The 18,388-nt window shown below is 38.3% G+C and overlaps 1 protein-coding gene across 2 annotated transcripts in view; it reads right to left on the bottom strand.

The window, feature by feature from the left end:
• Window positions 1–11,393: 11,393 nt before the first annotated feature.
• The window catches only part of slc8a2.L (solute carrier family 8 member A2 L homeolog), a 72,648-nt gene continuing 65,653 nt past the window's right edge, over window positions 11,394–18,388 (bottom strand). For both annotated transcript variants that reach the window (XM_041572952.1, XM_018230274.2), the window contains 3 exons: window positions 17,502–17,601; window positions 14,589–14,864; window positions 11,394–12,520 (listed from right to left, as the gene is read on the bottom strand). In XM_041572952.1, coding sequence (XP_041428886.1) covers window positions 12,144–12,520; window positions 14,589–14,864; window positions 17,502–17,601 — 753 coding nt within the window. In that variant the 3' untranslated portion in view covers window positions 11,394–12,143. The remainder of the gene's footprint in view (window positions 12,521–14,588; window positions 14,865–17,501; window positions 17,602–18,388) is intronic.

The raw sequence follows: 18,388 nt of genomic DNA, 5'->3' as shown, positions 1-18,388 counted from the left end.
TCTGCATACTAATTGCTGGCTTTTTATTTTTTGCAGCTTCACAGCCCTCTCATAGGTTTAGAACTGTGAAAACAGTGGGTGCAAAATTTTGTATTTCTTTGATAACTTGTTACACAGCTTTGTAAATAGGCTTAATGATTCAATGCCACTGCTAACAGTGTATGATGCATTTCCTCAAACAATGAACGTACGGGACTTGCTCTGGCTAGGCAGTGAGCTATTCTGCTGTGTCTCACTCATTGGGGCAGAGTAAATTTACATGCCCCAAAGAGCAGTTAATTTCTGTTTTGTATCATTTTGATGAGCACTACTATATACTGTATATTTAATGGAGCAATTAGGCAGGCTGGGGGGTTCACAAAATCTTTGGGATGGTCATAGTTGACCAACAGGTCTCAAACAGGTGGTCATACATGCCCAGATTGGTCAAACAGTTCATCCAATACAATTTTACTGCCATGAAGCTCTAGAATTCCTGTTTGCATGAGCCACTGAGTGTAAATATACAGTATGTTTCTGTGAGAAAGTATATGCAACCCATAGAATCAAGTTATATGTAAAGGGGTTATTTCCAACGTATCAAAAAGGATATGTGCAAAAGAAAATCATACCTGTAGATACCTAATATCATAATGTACACAGAGAATTTTAGTAAGACAGCAAATAGGAGATTTTAAACTAATATTTTGACACTAAAACTGCAAAAAAGAGTGTTTGTGATCCCCCTACTACATTGTAAGCTCTAATTCATCCAAACTGTGCATTGAGACTCATACATACATACCTAACAGGAGCTAGCTTCCTCTGTTAGAGCAGGGCTGACCTTATAGCACTGAAAGGAAAGCCATGGTGATACTTTTGAAATATCCTATGACAGTACTTTCTGAGCAGCAAAGCCAGACCCTTTAATAGCTAATTCAGTAGATTTTGAATTGTGACCTTTCCGGACAGTTCATGGTTGATCCATATAGCTATTTTATTAGAATTTTACTTTAATTCCACTTCCTCCAGCATTTTTAAAAATAACAAAAATCCTGGAATCACCAAGTAAAATGTAAATCAAATCTATAAGTGCTTGACACTATGCAAATGCTTGTGTTTCTCAGCTGTATCGGTAAAAGGTCTGACCACCCCCTGATTTTGTAACGTTCCTCTGATAAGAGGACCCATAGTCACAGGTAGATTGAGTGCAGCAGAGCTCACACTTTGTGTGGGGTCTCAGGTCTGTTTGTCATTTGCCTTACTTATTAATTACTCTTTTGTTTGCTAATTTAAAAAAAGGTGAAAACTTAATATGGAATAAACTGGACTGCCCTTGATGATATTTGGTAAATTATGCTGATTCCAAGACATGTTAGAGGAGAGGTGAGTGGGGCTTCACTATTAGCCTTGTTGCTCCATAAAACATGACTCTATTCTTTTTAAACTTAAAAGTTGTTATTATTAACACCTTTATTAATTATGTATCTCTCACCCTTTGTAATTAGCAAGTAAACCCCTTAATGCCTCTAAGGCAACAGAAACACATACCGCAGCTGTTCTCTGAAAATATATACAGATTTTTTACACTAAACACTGATTTCAATGCACTCTGCTTCAAAGCAGGATCTGTATCAGTACTGTATCTTCCCCTATGTTTTCTACAAATATGAATTTGCTTGGAGAACAGAGCTGATGGTTTAGTCTTTAAAGGATAAGTTCATCTTTAAGTGAATGAAAAAAGGGTGAGAGTACTATTTTAAGCACTTTTAGAAGGTGCCAGGAGAAATAAAGAGGGCTGGTCTGATGTTCTTCTGGTTAGGAAAGATTTATATTTGATAAAGAGTTGTAATTTCTTATCTAACCAGAACATCAGACCAGCCTTGACTACTTGGTGGTCAGACTGGTTGGAAAATGACCAGCAGGTGGCGCTGCTGTAACAAAATTCATTCATGTTAACAGTACATGCATCCTTTAATATCTTGGAATTAAAAACAAATAAATAATGAATGTACAATGCAAAAGTGTTTAAATAGTACTCTCATCAATTTTACAATCACATATGTTAAAGGTTTACTTATCTTTTAAAACAGCAAGCATCCTATGTTGTTCTGTTTTTCCATGTCAAGCAAGCTTGATTTTATTTGTTTCATTTGAGCTTTTGTAGCATAGAACCCAGCAATGGTCCAGATTCAATTCAGAGAGAGAAAATTAACCTTTCTTTCTCCTTTAAAAGATCTTCAGTAGCATATAAGGGGCCAGAAGAGAAGAAAGCAATGCTCATCTTAGTCCATTGCTATAAGCAACAGTAAGATATTTTTAATGGTTTATACTTATGTACAAATCAAACAAAATATACAGCAAAACATGCAGATCTGACTAAGATTTGCACAGCTGCTGGTAAAACTGTGTCGAGTGGGGGCCTCTAAAAAGAAAGCAATGTACTACAACCCTCGCTGCAACCTTAGTGGTTTACCTCTAAAAATGGCTTGAAGTGCATTAGTGCACTTTAAAAGTTGGTGGGATTTTAAAATCATCCTCTGTGGCTCAGAATTGAGAAAGCTCAATAACATGGTACTATGTAGCATAAGGGGAGAAACAGCATAAAAGGATCTGTAGCTGGGGGTGAAACAGTGCCCTCTAGAGCACAGCATCATTCAACTCGTCTCTGAACTCGGATTCTCAACTTTAAAAGTGTGATTGACTAGCTGGAGGTGCAACAGTGCCCTCTAGGGACACTTGCAGAAATAATCCATGCACTTGGAAAACTCTGCAACATACATTTCAATTCTAAATATAGTTTCCTACTACAGGCAGAGTTTTAGTTGCAACACTTTCTGGACTCATAGACATGAGCAGTGATATCAGTGAAACTCACCTACATGTATGACTCCCATGAGTTTCAGTTCATCAATTCAAGATTTTTCTCCACATGAAATGTAACTGGTAGCTGATGACACCTAGCTGATCCATACTAGGAAAGATACAAACCTCTATCTGCAGCCTTTCCACTTTGCCTCAGAGGGAGAAAATCCTTCCCTGGATCAACTATGAACCAAGGCTTATAGCACATGTAGCTGTGTGTCTGCCAATGGAGATTTTTTTGGGAATACTGAAGGACTGCCTTTTCCATCAGCACAAAATGCACATAATTAGCCTCCCTCTGTCCTATATACAGTGTGTGCACATGTGACAGCACTGGAATCCATCTGTCCTTGAACACAAAGGTGGATGTTGTCCTGAAAACGTAACTGTGCTGTTATGGCTCAAAATGCACCTTGTGTGCACAGTCCTGTCAATGTACACACATATGGGGCAGAAGGGGGGCAAATATGTTCATCATGCACAATTAGAGAGTACATTTGAGCATCCCTGCATTTCCTCACTTGATTAAAATGCATCCACCTTTCTTGCTGTCTAATGTGTCTACCTGTAAAACTACTCCATCATGACAATTCCACAACTTCACAGTTCTTATTGGATGCACTTGTGTCTGCTGAAATTATCTACTTATATATTTATATATAGTTATCATAGATCCCTGTCTGCAGTGTAAACAATCCCAGCTTGGCAAGAGAATTTCCATAATCTTTTATATATAAATACTTATATATATATATATATATATATACGGTATATACTGCTTATATTTTACACTTATTTGTCTTTCAATTTCTCATTGAAAACCCTTCCTGAAATCCAAAACTGAAGAGCTGCTGAGCAAAAACCTAAATAAATAAAAAAGAACATTTTCATATCATATCATAGTTGACATTATACTGATACTAAATCTAAAGTTCAGCCACTGCTTTATAAAATGTATTTATTATTTTTTTGCTAAATGAAATGCTTTCAGGCTTAAAGTCCTTTGTGCATTAATGGCTGTGGTTGGGGTCTATATGCTGTCACCTTATACTAATGTGCAAGTTGGCCTGCCTGGGCAGCATTAGTAAAGAGTAAGATATTGCTACCATGCTGAAGTTTGCTGAACCTTATATATTGGGAATGAGAAGTAACTATTTATTTGAGTAATTCTTTCATGGAACAGCATGCAGGGTAAATTTTTGAATGAAAATAAAATATCAATAATCATAAAATAAAATGTTGCCCTCAATCCTGAACTGGTGCATCTTGCAGAGGGAGGGTGCAATTTGCAATCCCACTGTTTAAGGTTGTGTGTCTATGTGATTGAAAAAGTAAAACTACTAATCTACTGAGCCAAAGGCTGACTATAGCTGAAAAGAGGCATTTATTGAACACATGGAAAAGACTCCACACACATGAACTTTAGCTATGGTGTGATGGTGCCATCTGCTGACAGAAGTAGTGCAGCATTGCTAAGCTGTTAGGACAAATTAATTTTTTTTGCTACTATGCAAATCTTTTGATGGGTACTGTTTGCATAGATAGCCTGAAAATAATTGACTGAACCAGTACCATCTCCACAGACCCTAGGAGAAAGCTGTGACAGGCAGACACTTCTGAGTAAGATGTGAAAGTTAAGCAAGTGGCAATCCTATGTCAGTCTTACATCACTTCTAGTGCCCACAAGCTTAGAAACAGAAGCACAGTGACACTCTAAAAACTGACAGATATAATCTCATGCCCATATGGGTAAATAAGTGGCAAGATACAGAGTGAATGAGGTGACCTCCTATTTCAGAACTACTGATAACACTTTGGACTAATTCCTATATCCAATGTACCATAACCATGGCTTGCCTTTATATTTCCATGAGACTTTGCCTACCTGAACCATAATATTAGAGTATATTGATATTGGATAGTGACGAGCGAAAAATGTCACCATGTACAAATTAGCCACAAACAAAAGTATATGTCGTTTTATCCTTCCCCTCCCCTTCCACATGAACCAAAGGAATCTGAGTGGTCCCACTGCCTAAATAAGGACATACACATATATGTATGGTTTATACATTTTAATGTGGGTTACAAAGTACCCAGATTTTATCTGTTCAGATTTATTATTAGTAGTGCCTGTGATTGTAAGCTAGTAGTCAGGGTGTAACAATAGTGCGAGTCGGGCCCTCCGAATATTCTTGCGCCACTATTTAAAGAAAAAGAAAGCAGCGGGGAGGGGGATTTCAACACCGCAGGGTCTGCTTCCTCTATAGTTACTGCAGTGCTAGTAGTAATATATAAACTAAAGATGGTACTTTTTGCTTAAACAGCAATATACAGTAGTTACAAAGTGTAGTAGTAGATTCCATTAATTACCAGTCAACCTGAGGTAATGTGGAAAATTCCAGACATGCTTTTTAAGAAATTGGCAACATGGGGGCCTTTTTTTCTATTGAAAAAGCAGTTGTAGTGGATAGAAGGTCCTCTTACAATGTAGGGCATGTGTGTAGCAGCATACTGAGTGAAAAGCCCTAAAGCGCAACAAAATATTCAAAAATGTTTCCCAAATTTTTCAGGCCAGATTCGCTCATCACTAATAATGGATATTAAGCAAAAAGATAATCCTACTTTTCCTTGAGCCAGATATGCCAGGTAGCAAGCTAGATGCTTCTGTGTCGCTACCACTCCCACTATGCTGGATCAGAACTTTCCTCTTACCTGTCTGACGAGAGTGGGGCTGATGTCATGGACTTGAGGAAGTTGAGCCTGAGCCGGGGTTTTCCAAGTTACTAGTTCGTTACAGCCTGGGCACTTTGGGCTTGATGCTGTGACAGAATGTGTCTTCTTTTGGATGCAACTCCTGGCTTCTTCCAAGTACAAAAATTAAAGTTTTTTTTCCATTCATCAAGTGGTTGTTAACATATGCAAGTTTTTGCATTGTAACTTTTATGCTTCTGTATGGGGTTTTAGCCCTTTCATTAGTAAAGAGAAAATGTCATGTAGTAACTCTTGACTGGATAATTGCTTGGCATTCTGTGATTGGTTGTTTTAGCTTTAACTACTGGTACACTGGTACCTATTTAGTTGTATCAGTGTACCAGTAATGACGTATCCATTTAGGCACCAAGCACGTAAAGGCATGTCTCTTGTGATGTTTTTTTCTTTAAATAATACCATTTTTTTAACTGCATCAATCTACGATGTGATGGTTCAGTTTGTGCCAGTCTGCTGTATACTGAGAAAATTATGATTTACATTAAGCTGATGGTTTGGGCCTTGAGCACCTAAAACCCAAATTATCTGTGGTGAGTTTAACCCAGTTTACTTATTATGCTTACCAAAACTGAAAGCGCCAAGATGTTCCAGGAATTCCAGTACCAAGCAAAATAAACGAATGTGGTACTGCAGGTAGCGCACACCGAAGACTGCTGTATTAGTTTTTTTTAAGCAATAAAACCTGATCTAAGCCAGATATAGAGTGTGTATATGCACAAATGCCCTAATTTCCCTCATTAGGGCATATTTATCATGAAAGATAGAGCTCGCCACAGGCAACCACAGTGAAATTTTGCCACTCTCCATTTTTGTGGGATTTTTACTGGCATATTTATCAAAAGGTGAAAATGAGAGTTTGCCCATTGATATATACTGCTCTAATAATCAAATAGAAATGAACAGAAAAAGGCAGACTTTCACTCAGGCAGCCTGTTCTAGTCTGTTAAATACACCCATTGAGTACTGTCTCAAGCCAGAAGATCTAGATATTATCATTTTTACCAAGCTACTTGTTATTGTCTCTCTCCATTTCCTCACATGGGTTCATATAGTTATTTACAATGCTTCACCAATCACCATCCAGACCCACTCATTTACCTGTCTTTTTATACAAGGAAGACCTTGGAACCATTATGCCTATCCAAATGCAAAAGGAATATCTCACAGTTTGATTCCTGGTGATAACTCCAGAGACAACCCTAAACCCCCAACTGTAAGCTCTGTGGGACTTAACTCATTGTTCATGAAAATTCTATGGAACTCTTTTACCTACCCAACAGGCACATTCAAAGAGCATTTACTCCCAAGGAATAGGTGGTGCTCCTGGTACAAGTGCAAGGTGCAAAGTGCAACAGTGTTGCACCAGAGAGTGGGTACAGGTCATCCTGCGCCTTGCACCAGGGCCAATGCAACCCTGGGAGAAAACACAGTGGGCCCCAGGCCTGCTCTCCATTGGGAACTGTAGGCGCTCGATCAATTCCTACCCGCACCCTAATCACAGCTATAAAGAGAATGCAAAAGGGGTAGGGGGCCCCTTAGGTGGCAGTCCTGGTGGGACACTCATACTCGAGTCCAATACAGGCTTGTACACCATTACACTGCCTAGCTTGCTCATCCGAATGATATGCAACAACATCTGAATGCAGTGTCACGTGGCATGTATCTTCTACCATTCTTGGGAACAGGAAGTAGATTGGGGAGGAGGACAGGTGCAATTTTGCACCCGGGCCCATTCTGCTGTAATTGCATTGCTGTTGCTGCCAAAAACAGGTAGTTCTACATTGAGAGTGAGTTACCTCATATGCAGTGCTACCTAAAATTAATAGCTATACATAAGAATAATATATAATTGTTTTAACCAAGTAAGCTTGAATTTCCGATGCCAATGACATTAAAAATGTTCTTATAACAATTTGCATTAGCCTTGCATTAATTTACATTTGAAGCAATATATAAATATAAATATGAAGGATATCATTTAAAATTATTGGGATTTCAGATATAGCTTTTCAGACACAGGAGCTTTAAATCTACCTAAGACATAGATTCTTCATCCAACTTGTCATTAATATAAAATTATCCCAGCGTCTAGCCCAGGCAGGTTTGACATTTCTTACTTGTTCTTAGTGATTTAGTGTAGATGCTGACAATAAATATCTTTCTTGGATGAACAATAAGACACAAAGACACATTTGCAAAATAAAATTATATTCATAAAGTTATAGTTTTCTTCTTGCAATAATAGGACATGCTGTAAACTGTTCTCTATCAGCACAGGCAGACTCAGAGAGACACGAGGGAAGTAAAGAGAAAGGAGCAGAGAGATGAATCATAGAGAGAGAGAGAGAACAGCAGATTGAAAAAGAGAGAAAAGAAAGAATAGAGATAGAGGGATAGGGTAAAAGAGACACCAGCTGATGCAGGGGAATTGGAAACAAGGTGTAAACAGCAAGAGAGGAAAGTAGCATCAAGTGCCAGAGAACAGAGAAGTATGTGGCACAGAATAGGAAATTAGCAATGAGAAATACAAATCCAAGGACTACAAATACAGAATGCAACAAGGAATCCAGTCTTACATATAAAATAGCCACATTGAGACAGTACTGTTACCAGGGCTTTAAAACCACTTCTCACTGTGCCCCATCTGGTGCTATAGCTACAGGCTATTTATAATGTTTATTACGTAAACATAGCAACATGAAATAGCCATTGGTTCCCGATTTGCCATATTTGTACAATGGAGCAAGGTTGATGGAATCTTTTAATATGAGTGCATGTCGACATCCTGGGTTGGTGATATTCTTCTACTTTTGGTATATCCATTAGTTCATGTACAACAGCAGCCGGCAGCTATATTGCAGGTGGGCCCAGGGTTGCCATTTACCTTGTGCCTCCATGAATAAGTGAAAGGGCAAAGTTCTGATCACCGTGAAATACCAGGGAAAAAGCTGTAGTTGTATGGACATTTTAAGAAGAGTAGAAGTCATGCAGTCAGTCACTGCTTTCTGAATAAATAATGAACATTGTATATGTCCAGTTGGTCCAAGGTCCACTTCTGTTCCAAAAGACTTTTACATTACCCTAAAAGCATAAGGGCTCCATACACGTCTTAGTGTGACACCACTATGTGAACAAATATTTTATCCAATATTTGGCCCATCACAGGTAAAAAGTTGTTTAGCACTGATATGGTCATGATGTACCATGAAATAATATTCTCAGCTGACATGCTACATGTTCCAATCCAAGAGGCATCGCCGGGCTAGCAAGCCAGGTGAGTTTAGAAACAAAGCACTCATTTATCCAGACAGACCCGCTTTCCAGTTCCACAAGCCCCAACATGAGCAAATCTGGAAGACCTGATGATTACTACAGATGTTAATGCAAAATTACACTATCAATATCTTTAAAATCATATCGTAGCTTGATTATCAGAAAACAAGAAAGGGTTTGGAAGTATTTACTGATGTGTTACACGTGACCTCACTTTTTGCATTACTCTAGAATAAATCTAACACGCTTTACCATAGTAAGTGTTAAAAATATATGTCAGCTAACCTTTTAAACCTTTGTCAATATTCTGTAAGACCAGTTAATGAGCTCTAAGTTTCGGTTTTTTATTTTTTATAGCCTTCCACTGATGAAGATAAGCTCTACGTCATGCCTCTATTGTGAGCATGGCTACTCACGGTAATCAAAAAGTACTAACATGTATCATATAAAGGGCTATACTGCTGACTGTTTTCTAGGACATAATAATGTATAAATGATGTCTGGTATTTGTGCCGTGTCAGTTGAATACCAGCTCTGGCAGTGCAATCAGTTGCAGGAGGCTCTGTTAAAATACATTAAATTCAGTATACAATGGCTTAATCCTGATTGGCTAGTTTGAGGATAATGGACCAACTGAAAGGGCTTTAAAGAGTGATAAAAGAAATGAGATAATAAGCAAAAAGCACCAGTCTTATATCATTAACATCTGTAAGAAAGGGCAGTGAAAGCTTTAAATCTTACCTATGGCTTTCATGGGTTTTCTAGTGATGTGCCATGCACAGACATGGAGGAGATCTGCACCTCTGAATATAGAGTGGCATGCACAATATGTATGTTCTTTTGGAACAGTGACAAAAAGTAAGAGTTTATGGAACAGCTTGTATATATTGACATTTTCTGAAAAGAATGGCGCAGATATAAGGGAGATTTTGGGATTTTAGCATGTTCTTCCCTCTGCAGTGCCCCGGGAGGGAGCTAGTGGCCAAGAAGCTTGCCCTACACACCCTTCCAGGTGTGCAGGATGAAGCATCTTTCATGGGACCAGTAATTTTTACGGTCACCTGTACAGTAACAGCATCTTACTTCCAAGATGCCTTTCCCTTGCTGATGCTGAGCATAAGAATACTATTTTAAAATAGTTCGGAAACTATAGGTAGCTGCTCTGATAGCAAGGAAGCCTACATTTTATCTAATAATATCAAGAAACTACACACTTCAACTGAAATAATTTCAGATTGATTTTCAGTTGGTTGACTGTAGAAAACCTAGTTTGTACAAAATCCTCAGGAGCCCTTTAATTATTTCTGTTGTGGACTGTAACAGGCCAACACGTGGTGACGATTTAAAAAATAGCCAACAAGTAGAAATGGCTATATTGGTTTAATGCTCCTCCACTCATAGCCAAAGTCTTTGCTAAAATCATCTTCCCTCCTGCAGAAGAAGAAGATAATAGGAGGCCTTAACAAAAATCGAGAAACCGATCAATACACAGTGAAGCATCATCCAAACATCTCCAAACTTAATTATGTTATCTTAATGTCATACGATGCAATGCTCCCACTCTATGGTAGCATCATCAATGCAATCAAGAGACATTTCCATTTGGTGATAGTTTGAAATACTTCACCCCCTTTGGCATTCTGTCCCTGACCTGCTTTGAACATTTTCTGAATTGTACTTTTGGAAACACTAGGAGCTGACTATCATCCTGAGTGCATTTAGGAAGGAAACCTGTATGAATTATCTTGTGACTATGGGAATTTTCGGAATCATCAGTGTAAGTGGCATAGAGGAGGTACAGTAAATGGCTTTCTGAAGACAGAACAGTCATGCAACCCATTTAGATCCCACTAGTAGTAAATCTACTTTAGCATTCATACACCTAGGAAAACAGTTATACTTTTAGAGTTACACAATAGTCTAAGTGCTATTATTGTTTGTATTTATTAAAAGCTGAGTTAGGGTAAAAACATATTTTAGTTTTCTTGTAAGCCTTTCCCTTTCTGAATGTAACTTTTTTCTGCAATATTTTGAAGAATTTAACCAATTTCCCCAAGGTTCTGTGGTCTAAAATGTTGTCTGTTTGAGCCACAATAAACCATTAAAATCTATTAAAGGAGAAGGAAAGGTTAAAACTAAGTAAGCCTTATCAGAAAGGTCCATCTAAATATACCAGTAAACCCCCAAAGTAGTGCTGCTCTGAGTCCCCTGTCAAAAGAAACACAACATTTCTTACCTTCTATTGTGTACTCATGGGCTTCTGTATCAGACTTCCTGCCTTCATCTTAAACCTAATTGCCCTGGGCAAGAGCATGCTCAGTTTGCTCCTCCCCCCCCCCTTCTCTACTGTAATCTGAGCCCAGAGCAGGGAGAGACTCAGGCAGGAAGTGATGTCACACCACGTTAATACTGCAGCTCCTATCCTAAACAAACAGAGAGTTTCTAGAGCTTTTTACTCAGGTATGGTAAAACATTCTACAGAATAAATATAGTATTCTAGCTTGCACTATTGCAGCTAATCTATTGGCAATAAAATGCCTCTGTAGCTTTCCTTCTCCTTTAAAAAATGGCAGAATGCTTTCCTGCTTTCTATAAAAGCATCAATTAGAAAAAAAAGGCATATTGTTTTTGTTTTTTTTGTCAGTGCACTAAACGTGGTGTAAGCCAGCGTTTTGCTCTGAACTAATGTCAAGCAACATGGGTTATTTGCAATTGGAAATAAAAAGTTACTTTGCGAAAGCACATAAATAAACCTTTTACATGATGAGAAAAAAATAATAATACCTATAAGTCATAGAGGATTGTTAAGTATCCATAAAGTCCCTCCAACCAACTTGGCCACCCAATGGTGCAAGACTTTTTGCCTAAAATTGTATAATACTACAAGGAAAAGCCTTTCCTTGTTTTTTTTTGTCTGCCATATTTATCTCTCTGTAAATTAAATTGAACTGTTCTCTTGTACTTTAAGTGGAATAAAACAAGCTCCTTGAAAAATAGTGAACTCTATTTACCCCTCTTCTTACAACAAATTGTGCTATTTTGTAACCCCAGGAAAGAGATAGCAGAGGGAGACATTTAGGACAGAAGGGTTTAGAAAAATAAATAAATAAATAAATAAATACATTATACCGAGTCTGTGCCTTCAAACTTCACTGTAATGAAATATTTCACAATCCAGTTTGAGAGAGTCCATGGAATGAATGACTGAGGCCCAAGTTCATAAAAGAAACTGACTTTTGCATCCTCATTGCGTTTCAGAAGCCTTTAATATGGCAGTAGGCTTCCAGGCTGGAGAACAATATATACAGAAGCCAAAGACCAATAAACAGCATGGCTGTGAGGGTCTTGGAGAGACGGCTGCCACCCAACTCCCCCCCTATATGAGGTCTTCTGCGATACAGCAGGACGCTTATGCTGATGAATGCAAAGATAGTGAATAGGGTGACAGAGAAGGCCAATGAACCCGTCTCCACAATAAAGTCTTCGCCCTGGATAGCCCAGTAGATGGCCGCCACAGACCAAGCAACACCAATACCCAAGAAGACGTTAACTGCATTGCTACCTGTCACGTTGCCAATACAGGCATCAGCATACTGGTCCTGCATTGCTGCAACCTTACTGGCAAATGTATCTGATGAAGACAGAAATAAAAAAATAAAATAACATTAAAAAGTGTCAAAAATTGTCTGATTTTTAAAAGCGTTTAAATCTAGGTGAAACGTCTAGCCGCCTCATTTACTAAGACACATGCAATGTGCAAAAAACAGATGTAAAGAACCTTGTTTGTTTGCATATTGCCCTGTGGGTTGTGCCCTGTCCAGGCATTAAGTACAGATATGCCTTGTTTCCAATAACACTGTATTCTTGCACCTGGTTTGTATTCCGGCAAAGGTGCAGGGGCCCTACAGTTGCAATTTTGGGCCACTTAGTGATCTTGCACTTGTGCATGGTAGTGGTAAAGGGACCCGAAGTCTTTATCTAATACATTCATTAATATTTTTTCAATAGTTTTACAGTTGTTTAGAAATGTATTTTGCGTTCAAAAGAATTATCTGTTTAGCAGTTTATGTTCATTGCTTTACTGGCAGTGCCAGTGCCGAGAACAGTCAGGGATAAACAAACTGCTTTCCATTGTAATTACCATTACAAGTAACTTTAAAACAAGTGAAAATGATTTCATTAATGCATACTGGAAAATTACATTTTCTTTTATTAGGAAAACCGTTTTTAGTTGGGCAATTCCCTTTAAATACTAATGTTTCATTCCAGAACTGAAAAGTGTTCCAGAAATTGGTAAATAATTAGCCAGATGAATGCCAACACTTGCTTTTGCTTGTTGGAAAGCTATCTTTGTCTGTCACAAAACCCTCTGTCTATCATGGTACTACTATGAAGTTAAATGGACAGTTTCAATGCTCCTTGTGTGGTTTCACCCACATATACAAGATTACAAGGGCATACATATATGTTAGTATGCCCTTGTATATGTGGATGAAGCCACTCAAAAAGTAAGGGACAGATTTTCACAACATAGATCCACGGTCAATACTCGCAACAGTGTTTTGCCAGTCTCTAAACACTGCATAGAACAAGGACACACAGCGGAGGATTTCAAATTTAGGGTTATCCAACAGGTACCTCAGCCTCTGAGGGGAGGTGATAGGGTACTCCTATTAAAAAAGACAGAAGTCCAATGGATACATAGGTTAGAAAACCCTTAGCCCATTGGGCCTGAATATGGACTTTGACCTTCATTTATTTATTAATTAGCTTTACCCCTCTGGGATGTTTATAACATTTGCTTATTTATGCATCCTGCATAAATCAACTTTATTCCTTCAAAGATGTTCATAATCATGCCAATATTATCATGTATGTTTTTGCCATTCTTCTATCTATTGTGTATTGAAACAACAATGTCTTACATATCGAGCCCATTTCTAAAATGGTGGCCACTGTTGAAATGTCCATGGTGAGTGAAATTACGCTGGCGTGACGCGCTGTCACGCTGACGCCGTCGCGACGCGCTGTCACGCTGACGCCGTCGCCTGCGCACTATCGCTGCGTATTTACGCCGCACTGCTGCGCACAAAGGTGACATCATCCCAACCACATGGGATGTCACAGGGCTTAAGCGAGCTTCCGGGAATTGTAGTCCTAATACTACATGGAGACCAGCTTGAGAAAGGGAGCAGCAAGTACCCGAAACGTTGCATAGCATAGATCTCCATATGGATGAGTATATTTAAGCTTACCTTGTTTGATGCTTACAAAATAAACGCTATGTTTTAAACTTTTACATCATGGTGTGCGATCTCGTTGGACAATATATATATATATATATATATATATATATATATATATATATATATATATATTCATGTGTATGGGACCCTCTGAATGGTCTCCCCGATATCTGGCTGATTTTTGCCCAGAAATCAATTGGGCAGTTTGATTTTCCCTTTGGATCTAGGACAACATCAGCATGTTGACATGGTCCTCGATTCTACAGGCTACATAGCAGCATTTATGATCTGATTGTTGGTCCAAGGGCTAAATGATAGAATCAGTCTGACACTGCCCACCTCAAGATCTGCTAGTTTGGTGACCTCTCCAAACAGGCCGATCTTTTAATGTATGGCCAGCTTAACCCTTTTCTGTGTGCTGTGAGGTAGATTACCTGCTTGTATCACCCTTACCTGGGAGAGATGTGCCAAGAGCCACAAACACCACAGCTGTCACTGAGTCCTTCAAGCCAACAGTGCAACCAAAGTGTGAAGCCAGGTCTCCTATTACAGCTGTTAGTATACCCACAATAAAGATACACACAAAGAAGCAGGCCCAGCCATTCCAGTACTCTGTGGGGGGAACGAAGGCAAAGAGAACTTTCCAGAAGACTGTGAGAAAATGCATAACGTAGTCAAAGCATGATGGCAAGCGTTCCTCACGTCCATCATCTTCCTCTTCCTCGTCACCTGTGGGGACAGGTAGATATGCACAAATTGCTCAATTATATATTAAGATATAGTCCTTTTTCTCCTCCTCCCATAACAGGCACAGTTTGTCTTCTCACTCTCCCCTTCTCTATATAATAATCACAGCTATCTCTCACTATGTTCCTCTCTCTTTAACACACACACACACTACTAAATCTAATGATACTCCACCTCTATATGAGATAATCAGCTATCTCTCACTTTGCATTTCTCAGTACCAACATGTCTGGCTCTATTTAGGGTCAGACAAATAGACAGCAATATAATCATGACTATTATTGTTGTACCTCAATACATAATCCTGTGCCCTTACCCCGGTACAAATGTTTCTGTATTTCTCTCCCCAATTGAGTTCCTGAATACAACTGTCTCTGTTTTTCCAGGAGTTATATGTTTATGATAAATTGATAATAAAACTATTAGGGGCCCAATTACTTAGCTCGAGTGAAGGAATAGAGGAAAAAAAACTTTGAATTGCGAATGTTTTTTTTGGCTACTTACGACCATCGAATGGGCTACTTCGACTTTCGACTACGACTTCGAACTAAAAATCGTAGTACCGTCTCTTTAAAAAAAAACTTCGACCCCCTAGTTCGCCACCTAAAAGCTACAGAAGTCAATGTTAGCCTATGGGGAAGGTCCCCAAAGGCTTAGCCATCTTTTTTGGTCGAAGAAAAATCTTTCGATCGATGGATTAAAATCTTTCAAATCAAATGATTCGAAGGATTTAATCGTTCTATCGAACGATTTTTCGTTTGATCGTTCGAACGAATAGCGTTAAATCCTTCGACTTCGATAGGATTTAACTTCGACAGTCGAATATCGAGGTTTAATTAACCCTCGATATTCTACCTTAAGTAAATTTGACCCTTAATGTACATTTCTTTTGTCTTGTTTCATATACCGACACCTCTACATTAAAAACAGTTCTTAATAAACCCATGTAAATGCAATGTTTTCTTTTAGAAAGTGTTATGGACTCTAATGGCTTAAATGCAGCTGAGACATTAATTTGCCCTCTACTCATCAGCTTTTGCACCTCTTCTTCAGAAGGCCTCTGTTATCTTGCACCAATTTATCACTTATTACTTTTACAGTTTCTGTATCTTTCCCCCTGCAAATTACTCCTCAAAATGTACATGTTCCTCTTCATCCTTTCCCAACCTCTAACAAATATGCAGCCTCTGTATCTCTTACTCCTCTAAATACATTCTTTACAGGGCCACCATCATCAAGTTACAGAGGGTACTGAAGTCAGGAGCTCCATTTTACTTGCTGGCAGGGTCCACCTACCAGGGGGCACAGGTAACCAATGAGCTAATAATTGGGCCCACTGGAGGAAGACCCAGCTTCTTACAATCTCCACAAATTTCTATATTTTACTCCAAAAATATTGTTCTTTGCATCTTTCACCTCAAATACATCTTTCTCTTACATATTTCCCCTTTTTCTTTTTATGTAGCAATACATTAATCTCTGCTTATACACTCTGACACATGCCTAGGATTCTTTGCCTCCAAACATACCTCAGTAACTGGATAGCTCCTCCATTAAATAAATCACATTCTTTCACCAAAGCAATCCAAAAGCTTTTGAACAGTTTGCATTTACAAGTTATATCAACCTGTGTTCCTCATACCTGCCAGAATAGCACCATTTTTGCCATCACTGTCATTGCATCCATTTCTGCACTCTTTTCCTAGTACTTAACCTTTTAATCTCCATATCCCATATATCCTACCTCTCTTCCCCTTTACAGCATGTGTCCTGTCTCACTCTTACTGCATATCAGTTCTCTCCCTACAAATAACAGTGGATCCACATCTAACAATATCTGCTGTCCTATAACATACTGAATTGCAATGATGCAATCTTGTTGTCTGCAAATGATAGGACTAGTAAGAGGAACACATTGTAACTTTCTAGTGTGTTAGAGAGACTTTCCAATGGCTTTATATATATATATATATATATATATATATATATATATATATATATATATATATATATATATATATATATATATAAATTTTCCTGGTAGACAGCACCACATGTCAGGTAAGCCTCTTGATGGCTGCCCCTGTGCACGGAATAAATTAGTATGCAATTCGGACAAAGAAAACCAGCACCAAGGGACTTGAAGTGAGCAAAAAACTGTATTAAAGCATATGTATCACCCATACATATGCTTTAATACAGTTTTTTGCTCACTTCAAGTCCCTTGGTGCTGGTTTTCTTTGTCCGAATTATATATATATATATATATATATAGGAACAGAGAACAGAACGCACACTGAATCTTCTTTTCTCCAAAAGATTTATTAGGATACAAAAGCGTTACATGGAATTTACATCAATATATATATATATATATATATATATATATATATATATATATATATATTTCTCTCTTACGTCAACATCCAATGGTCTCATTCTCCCTCTCTGTCTTTCCCAGCAAATCTTTAAAAGTATTTATCTCCTTTAGGATCTGTGTTTTGGTTTTCATTGAGGTAGTTCTTAGGAAATGTCCACCAAGGAAAGGATGATAAAGATAATAATAACCATTATCTACTTACCCCTATTAATAACAGAGGATTTTCAATATCAACTCACCAGCACTAACTGTGATAGCTTCTGTAAACTGCTCTCTCCAGGAATGTGTACCAATCACTAGTGCCAAATTGGTCTTCTTAATTAGCTTGTCTACTGTGCTCTGAGAAATAGAGAAAATCAGTTATTAATAAAGAGGAGAATGCATATCTTCAACATGTGGTTACATTTCCTAACACGTGAAAACATGCATTGCTCTTCAGCAATGTTGCTAAAGACAGCTTCAGTCTTATCTCTATGTAATTCTAACAGAACTTTGCTTTTTGGTCACGAGTCTGGAGACCATACATGTTTCTGTTTTCCAGTTATTCACTGCCATAAACAAAACTATGGAGCAAAACTATACAGAGATGAAAGTAATGTAAAAAATAGTGTTCACCATTTGTCACCTTTGGAATTGGATTGCATTATCATAGTGAATGTGAATACACATAGCACAATAAATATATGGTTCAAATTCACTATGCGCCGAAGCACCTAACGCTAGCGTCAATTTGCTAGCGTTGGGCATTTTCGTTACTTTGCAAATTCAGTAACGGACGCTGGCGTAACTTCGATAGTGTAACTTCGCACCCTTACGCGTGGCGAATTTGCGCAACAGATGTAACTACGCAAATTCACTAACGCGCGCATTGTTCTGAACGCTACCTTTTACGCTAGACTTCCTTCGCCACCTCAGACCAGGCGAAGCGCAATAGAGTAGATAGGGATTTCTCCAAAAAAAGTCCCAAAAAACGCTGGCGTTTTTTCTATATTATGGGTGATAGGCTGAAAAAGATCGAAAAATTTTTTGGGGCTCCCCTCCTTCCCCCCTACATTTCCTAACTCATGGCAACTTAACTATACAGTGGGCACATGTGTAGGGCAAAATAAAAGTTTTATTTGATGTT

This window comes from Xenopus laevis, chromosome 8L, assembly GCF_017654675.1.
Source record: "Xenopus laevis strain J_2021 chromosome 8L, Xenopus_laevis_v10.1, whole genome shotgun sequence".
NCBI lineage: Eukaryota > Metazoa > Chordata > Amphibia > Anura > Pipidae > Xenopus > Xenopus laevis.
The sequence above is the reverse complement of the archived record's forward strand: the minus strand, read 5'-3'. Positions and strand labels throughout refer to the sequence as shown.